Source organism: Arachis ipaensis, chromosome B7 (assembly GCF_059453495.1).
Source record: "Arachis ipaensis isolate K30076 ecotype BB chromosome B7, ASM5945349v1, whole genome shotgun sequence".
In the NCBI taxonomy this organism is placed as follows: domain Eukaryota; kingdom Viridiplantae; phylum Streptophyta; class Magnoliopsida; order Fabales; family Fabaceae; genus Arachis; species Arachis ipaensis.
Window position 1 is genome coordinate 27,261,541 of NC_142442.1, and position 9,228 is coordinate 27,270,768.

A 9,228-nucleotide genomic window follows, 5' to 3' on the forward strand; every position below is an offset into this window, starting at 1 on the left:
GTTCGGCTTGTAAGATCATTCATATCTTAGGATATCCTTCAGTGACTTGTCCAATGCCTTATAATAGTATTTGTTCAACATTGGAGCTTCATCCCATATAATCAAACTAGCTATGGAAACCAACTTAGCAAGAGATGAACCTTGTTTAATGTTGCAAACTGAATCCTCGTTAATGTTTAGAGGTATCTTAAAGTTTGAATGAGTAGTGCGTTCATTGGGGAGAAGTAGTGAAGCAATACCACTTAATGCAACATTTAGAACAATCTTTCCCTCATACCTTAATGAAGCAGAAAGCGTACGCCAAAGGAATGTCTTGCCAGTACCACCATACACATAAACAAAGTAAATCTGCCACGATCCATGTTCACAGCATCAAGTATTGTATGATATGCATAGCTCTCTTCATTATTCATAGATTGCAAAGCATCATTCAACTCTTGATGGAGTAAAATTCTATCAAAATTCAACTCATCCATTATCAACCGATCCTCAATACCATCAATCGCTTGTATATCGGGATAAGGCAACGTAGAAAATTCTTTCAAAGATCTACCATTAGCTTGTAATCATTCCTCAAGTTTCATCAATGTTAAGTTTAAAATCTGATCATCAGCTAATACTAAATCTATAAAATTTATAACAAAATGGTAATCACCGAAGAAGAAAACCAAGAAAAGTTAACACAACTGCATAATTATATGAGATAGTGATAAATAATAGTGTAAAAAAATAAACACAAACCATCAGAATGGTGAATCCTTCTCTGCAAGTATAGTATGTCTTCGGATAATTGCTGATAGCATGACTACCAAACTACTTCAGGGCAAGATATGTTATTAGATATAAGAAGAATAACAAAGAGATCACGAACATACGAACCAGATGCCCATGAACTTGCTTCCAAAATAGCATCAATAAACTCCTTGTCATCTTGAAGAAGACCTAATGCATAACATGCTTCTTTGAATGTGTCATAAACAACACCTTCGACGGTCCTAATATCAATGAAACTTCTGCATCCTTTCTGTATGTTAAGTAAAAGTCTCGAATAATAATCTTCACCATTCCCCCTAGGGACATGAGTTGACCGGCCAATAAAAAAACCCTGTTTTCGTGGGACCCAGATGGAAACATCATCTTTCCATACAAACTTGTTCGGGAACTCACTATAGGTCAAGGACCTGGCAAAGGGATACACATTATTAGCAAGGAACCATGCCAATAATTTGGTCAACTTTCCTTCTACACGATTCAGAACAACTTGAATATTATCATGATCTCTAAAAATTACAGGATGATCTTCAAGGAGGTGAAAAAGCAACCTAATAACAGCAGGTTCTTTAATTTGAATGTCATAACCAAATAATCTCCAAGCTGCCTCGCATGAGGATATATAACGACAGTCATAATAGTTTTTTTATTTCATCCACTACATGTCCAGACATTGAGTCCTCGGCAGATTGATAGAAAGAAGCAGTTACACGATCATTACCCTTGTGCACATATTTAAATAGATACTTGATAGCAGAAGTTTGGCATGTATACTCAACATTTATATGACAGCCATACCTCAGCAACAAATAATGATTGTATGGTACAATGAATGAATTATCAATGATAACATTCCTCTTTGTTAACGTTCGACCATTGTCTAGTCTCTTATACTTGGGGAACCCGACTTTATCAATAACAGTACGTGACCTAAATGGCTTAGGAAAAACTTTGAACAGTGGCCCTGTACCATGCACGGACTCTTTTTGTTATGTCGACTGCAAGGACCATGTACCATGAATCTCTCAACAGCAGCATACAACTTTGGTCTATGATGCTTATCAGGTATCTCAGCAGAAATAAACTTATCAATATCTTATGGAGACTTTGGCTTGTCTAGAGAATGAATGAATAACAATATGTGTGCATGGGGTAAACCCCTCTTCTGAAATTCAACAGTGCATACATCTGAAATAATTAGAAAAAAATAGAGTTAGAACAAATTTGACAATTTGTACGTATAACATGTAATAAAAATGAACTTCTAAAATATATCTTACATCCAACAATTTTGCCAAAAGGAATACTGCTTTTAAAATCTCTTATTAAATGATTAAGCTTAATCTTGAATATCCTTGATACAATATCTGGACGATCTTGGGGTGATAAAGAAGAACCGTGAAGCAATCTCTTAACCTCATCCCAGTCAGGATTGGAAGTAATTGTAATAAAGAAGCTAGGATATCCAGCATATTTGCAAATAGCAAAAGCATCCTTGCAGTTGTTAAACATGTACCTAGGACCACCGGTAAATGTGCTAGGAAGAATAATACACTGCCCAGTGGCAACGGTGTTAGCTTCGCCACTTACGAATGACTCATGTAAGGCCTTGTATCTTCAATCCTTAACTTTGGCTGGTTAAATCTAATAAAGCTCAATCGTTCAACCTCAACCATTGTATATGCATCAACCAAGAATTGTTGGAAAAGTCTAGCAGAATGTAACGAAATAGGAGAATCTTGAGACCTCATCTCCAAGTGATAGGCAAAGAACTCCCTCATGCTGATAGTTTTCCTCTTCTTTGAACCATCAATATTGTAATGAAAGGAAGTTTCAATTCCAACTCTATATCCGTCCTCCGCATATGGAAACAATAAAGGATACTGCAAAGCAAGGTATTGTGGGTGAAGAACATCAATCCTTTTTAACTGGCTAGAATGTGACTCAACTATTATATCCCTTTCCAAAGAGGACTCATCAATATCACCCAATATGATAACTGCAACCTCAGATACTGTTGGCAAATTATAACGCCTTCCATCACTATCCCTTCTTCTAATCAACTTAATTCTTATGTGAGGAGGATTAAAATCTTTAAACCGATCTCGAGCATATCGAAACGTCCTTGCTAATGGGTTGTGAATATCAAGCATAGTTTTAAGTTGAGCTACAATAACCCTTTCCACATCGGTGATATCATCAGATTGCCTATTTAATATTTATAACTGAATTAGACATATTTCGCTGCACAAAAAATACTTGTAGTATAAAATTATTAAAAAAGGTTAATAAAATTTAGAAAACTAAACTTACCGAACAGCTTTAATTCGATTCTCGACTTCATTATCAGTATCATATATATATATAGCTGAGAAAACTTTGGGATATTATTCACTAACGGAAGAAAGCTACCAATAGCATGGTAATTCTAACCGCTAAGTAAAAATGTCGGAGGGGCAGATCCATTGTTTATGTTGTTGTTCATTTTACCAGCCATGGATGTGAATGAAAACAAAGAATTGAATAGTCGAATTTTCTTCTTAAAGAACCTCGATGTCTCATCATGCTTAAAGTGAAGATTTTGTAAAATATCAGGAGCTGATTTAAGAATAGGCAATTCAACCTTTCCATCCATACAACAAAGACCAAAATGTGCTGTAGCATGCCCATTAGTTCTGGTTAACCTCTCTTTATCCCACATGTTGGCATTGCAAAATAGACAGCAAAAAATAGGATCACCCGCATCCCAATAATCTATAGAAGAATAACATGCAAAAATTTTATGCAGAAAATAGAAAAAAAAGTTAAAGAAACATATATATAAATTAATAAAAATAATCCTAAACAATTGTAAAGGGTAAGGCTATAAACCTTCCTCGTTTTCTTCAAGCTGATCATGATCAGAATGTTGAAAAACATGTCCTGTATATTATGAAAGAGATAAACAAATAAATAAGACCTCTAAAATATTTAAGGATTTTGTTATCATATGCCTTTAAGAAACACATTAATAATTTTTATAAACTTTTGTTCAAAATTATCCTCTAAAATTATTAGTGCTAAATCTGAAAACTAAAAATAATCAGAATGTTAATTGACCTTTTACATTATTTTTCTTTATTTCTTCTTCATATTTTCTTATACGTACAGATAAGAAAATTAAGAATGCAGTGGAGTACATCGTTTCTAGCATTTCCTATTCACATTGTAATTCCTCAACCTATCTAATTTACTTTCTTTGTTATATGCTCCTCTGTTTTAAAAAATTTTTAATTAATCTGTCTTATGATTTGATAAAGCAAACCAAAGATACACAGAAATACTATTTAAAAGCTAGAGATTCTTATCCATTTGTACTTGCTAAAAAATAGAGTTTTATAATTTTTTTGTTTAATTTGTTGAATGTACTCTCTCAATTTATCTACTCACACCTACCTTGTCTGTTATAGATGTTACATTGTAATAGTAAAAGAAGGGTAAAAAAATAAAAAAAATACATATGCTTGAGTGAAAAAATAATTTTACAAATAATATATAGATATTATGTTGTAACAGTGAAAGCAACAAAAAATTAAATATGCTTTAAGTCAAAAATTAAATTGACTTACTATTTTTAGAGAAAAATTTGAATAATGTGATTAAAATTTTAAAGCTTAATTTAGGCATGAAAATATGAGAGAGGATGATATTAATTCAGTAGACCAACTAATCCTTAAATGACACATGTATTTATAATTATCAAATACAATTAATGTTTCTAAGCTATGTCCTAAGGGAATAGAACAATAAAATCAAATATTTAATTAAGACATAATATATAAGCTATATAATAGAAAATAAAATCATTACCAATTGTATCCACTATATCTGATTCGGGTATGAAGGCATCATCTATAGCAATGTCATATCCATCAATGACTATATACATAGATATATTGTTACATAATAATTGTACCTTGTATATAAGTAAATAGCATTACTCTAAATAATTTGAAAAAATATAAAAGGTGTAAAATACCTTAGAAGTCATCTCGAACTTCTTGGGAAGAAATTTCAACTGAATAAGCTGCTGAATGATCGATGTCTAATTGGGATTCGTTAAACAAATTACGGGTAGTCCCAGCAAGATGAATCAACGTCTTTGAAGGTGGAATCAAAGGACGTTTGCTCCTAAATTCATACGGAATGAACAACTGAATCAATAGTAAAAAGAAACTCTTCAGAACAAAAATAAATATAATAATAACACATAAATGATGTGGGATAACTGCTTCAAAATAACTACATGAATAATTTTATGTCTGTTGAATATACATGTAACTTGTTTCAGCATCTAAATTGGCAGATGGAACCAAAATAGTCTCCGCATTGGCTCCGGGGTTAGAAATAACATTCTGCTTCAGAGAATGATTCTCCTTACCATGAGTTTGACCTCTACATGTATTAATGGATACAGCAGAATGTTGAGCTAATATGATATTTCAGTTAATAATTAAATAGAAAAAAATCACATATAGACGTAATTTAAATAAACATTAGTAAAAAAAATCAAATGGAATGAAATTTAAAAATCCAGACCATTAGTCTTGTCAGATAGAGGTGTTCTGTTTTGCCCATCACAAAGACAAACATCATAACGATGTATTGAAGTAGAGGCACCGTCATAATTCTGAGTGGATTGAAATATGTTTTTCTTGTCGCACAATATAGGTGAATGATTTGTTGTAGAATTCCTCTTCATAGGTAATATTTGGCTATAAGCAACTTTCATAAATTCAAAACATCCTATTAAATCGAAAGGCTAAATCGTAAGAAAATAAAAAGAGCACATAATGATTGTTTGTGATAAATTCGAAAAGAAGCATACTATCTAACCTTCAAATGCCACGTTTTTAGCCCTCTTCTGCCTTCTAATGAGACTCCTATTGAGCCTTGCAAGCTTAGGAGAAATCTGATAATATGTGTCTTCCATTTCTAACAAATATAAGTTTGCTAGATATATGATGAATACATTGGATGATAAAAATTTTAGAGAATCGTTAATGAATTCATTGAATATAGAAAATGATAGCTAATGAGGGGAACAAAAAAAAAAGAACTCAGACATACCAAACTAATAAGAAATTGAAATTACAATGACAACATATCACATAAAACTGAGATACACAACTGGAAATGGACTATAGAATGAAAGAAAGTGACAATAATATAGACATATAATATGTTTGTATAACCTCTCTAAATGGACCTCTATGGTTACGTTGCATGTGATAGCAATAATCAAGAAATACACGCCTAATGGATGGTGAATGGAGGAAAACACACAACCTAGCATGTAGGCTACAATTTATTGGTTATATTTAAATTGCATGAGTACAGTTAAATAAAGTGAAAAAAATAAAGTTAGAACAAATATTGAAGGGCATAATAATATATAAAAAGGCAAGAAATCAGCGTAAGCCATAATTATACAACAGAAGAAAAAATGATACCGCATAAAGGTGAATAGGTCAGTGGTAGAAAATGAAAATAACAATTAAATCCATAAAAAGGATCAAATAAGTTATTAAAGCTATAATGTAGCTAATGATCATCAAAATGTTAAAAAATTTATATAACCCATGCACCAACTATATATGGAACAACAACCAGTAAATACATTGAATGTATCAGCTTAAAAGTTATATCACGAGCTGGTCATTAAAAACTTGTAAAGCTTGATTGTAACATAAAGAATCCCAAAAATAAAAACAAAATAAAAAACTTAAATAGAATTAATAAGCACAGGAAGAATAATATAAATAAATGAACAGTGTATCTTACTTCAAGCACTTAACATTATAATTAATCATTACATTGATGGATGCATAATTTTTTTTACATAACTAGAGAAGCTTAAAAAAAATCATGTCTAGATACTTAGGTACCATGAAATCATAACATGGTACTTGCATATCTAACCATACAACCAAAATATTATGGGATTAAATCAATGACATGATATATTCATCAACTAAACAAAAATGACCTAACATGGACAATAAGGAAAAAAAAATTATCAAGGTTTAGAAATAGATAATGCTAAACAATACTTAGTTTTTTATAATCTCTGCATACATGACTCTCTCATCTTCTGCTGAAACCATGAACTTAAGCTTGCTACCTACACTTAATAAATTATTCCTAACAAATGCACGCCAAGCCCTGGTCATTAAAACTTCATAATATGACTTCTCTTTGTTTGTCCATCTGAGCACCATGTTGTAAGCATAGCCACCCTTCTGACACAATCTTACATAATCAAATTGAGAAGGAAATGCCTTCTTTGCAAACTCAGGAGGCAAAACCTGATGGAGAATTAATGATGATTAAAAAAATTGATAACAAAAAAGAGATAATTTAAAATGCTTAAATGAACGCTTTCTAAAGAACAGACTGGATATCATTGACATCAAGAACACACACATGGGAAACAAAGAAAGGCTGATATGGCTAGGGTTAGGGAGAAACTCAAAAAAAGTTGGCCGGTTGAGAGTAGCATCACATAGTGGATGGTTAGGGAGAAATACAACATGTTCATTGAAATTCTTTGAAAAAAAGTCATGGAATTTGATTGGTATAACAAAACCAATAAACTGATCTGATTCCATGGTGTATAATGGAATTTCCTGAACAACCTGATTGCCATTGTTAACAACGTCACATGGACTACTCTGGGCATGTTGATGAGATTGTTCTGTCTCCATCAAATTGCAATCAGGGGAAGGAGGTAGATTAGAAAGATTAGAGATCTTAGATTTTTTTTCTTTTTGAATGCAGCTATAACATTGCTCATAAAAATCTGGTCTTCATTGTCAGGCAATTTATCCTTACCCTTGTCAGTAACAGTAGCATGCAAATAACCTTTGTAGCTACGTTTCAAGGCAACCATCCTTAACATCAAGTCATCCCTCACACTAAGAATATAAAAGAACTTTCTGCAAACATATGTTATCTTCAAAGAACCTCCGAATCCAATACCATATATCTCAATGATATTCTGCATTCCATCTATAATGTAAGCACTAGATTCACCCCTAAGGATACGCAACTCAACTTGATTGTCATGTTCATCAAATAGAATAATGGTATCATAAAAAAAATTCTTGTATTCTCTATAAAAAAGGCTTGGAATCCCATGCAGTGACTACAAACATAAAATTTAAAAACAATCACTAAAGAGCTGAAAAACAACTTTTAAAACAAAAGTCTAAATAAATCATAAATGCAACTGAATCAAGTAAAGGTCTCATTAAAGGGGATTCAATTACCGAAAAGGGGTCGATGTTCAAGTAGAATCCTCTAGCATGCAATTCTTGGATAGGTGCCACATTGGTGTTAGCCATTGACACAATGCTTACTACTGGAAGAATTGGAAATGAGCAAAGTAATAGAAAGAAAACTTGGTGCAGAACAATAAATGAAATAAAAAATAGTAATGCAGATCAGTAATAAATAGGATTGTTTCAAAGCAAACTTTACTGCTTATGCCAAAGTAAAATGGATAATAATGTTACATATTTTGAAGTGTAGAAAACTTATATGGATTTATATTGTGAAGGAAACCGACTGAATTCACGTTAACTTGTAAGGGACACCAAAGGTTTTTTAAATAAACTCATAAAACTAAAGAAAACTATATTTGTATACAGAAAGCGTAAATTTCACCAAGCAAAATGATTGAGTAAATAACACTGCAAATAAAACATGATTATATCTATTTGATATCATGAACATGCATAATACTTAGACCTAAGATAACTACTTGATTCTGAAAAATGTGAATTGTAATAATAAAAAAATGCAAGACTTCATTATCCTTTATTGCACTCAATGTAAAATTACTGGTGGATTATCTGTTACAGCAAATAAGCATTATGTTAAGTTTAGAAATTACTACTGGTCAGAACTCCAATTGGTTAGAAGCACATCAGAAGAGGTAATGATTGGCATAAAGTAGTGCAAAAATCAATTGAATTTGAAAAGGCTGGGAAGTTCAACAAAAGAGCAAGATAAGATTTATGAATAAATAAATGTTAAAAAAAGATAATATTACTTAATAAAAAGGATTTAAAAATATTGACGCATAAATATAATGAACTCCAACATGTCATCTAAAAATGTTGTATTAAACTTTTACTCATGTAATACTAATAGTCAGAGTTATTTGTGATGTGAAAAATATATTAACTATAATAACTGCTATCTAAAAATAAATATACCTTATTAAGAAAATTAAAAATAGAGAGTGAACTCATTAGAGTTCCAACTTGAACATTAACCAAAACTATTTTATACAAAAAACTATGTTTTGGATAAAATCAAGGTGAATTTCTCTTAAATATAAAGATTAGGTAATGTGGTAAAGCTACATGTAAAAAAAAATGTATTTCATTGTAACTGTGCATTATAAACACA

At 31.5% G+C, this 9,228-nt stretch overlaps 1 protein-coding gene across 1 annotated transcript; it reads right to left on the minus strand.

The window, feature by feature from the left end:
- Nucleotides 1-15: 15 nt before the first annotated feature.
- On the minus strand, nt 16-8,156 carry LOC148550649 (uncharacterized). Its single transcript, XM_088494572.1, has 14 exons — nt 8,082-8,156; nt 7,598-7,957; nt 6,889-7,118; nt 5,086-5,205; nt 4,883-4,941; nt 4,621-4,689; nt 3,643-3,693; nt 3,205-3,525; nt 3,085-3,109; nt 2,362-2,979; nt 2,052-2,287; nt 1,434-1,735; nt 818-1,378; nt 16-348 (listed from the first exon to the last, which is right to left on the minus strand). Exons 1-14 carry the CDS (start codon nt 8,154-8,156, stop codon nt 16-18), a joined length of 3,360 nt encoding a protein of 1,119 aa, XP_088350698.1.
- Nucleotides 8,157-9,228: the final 1,072 nt, after the last annotated feature.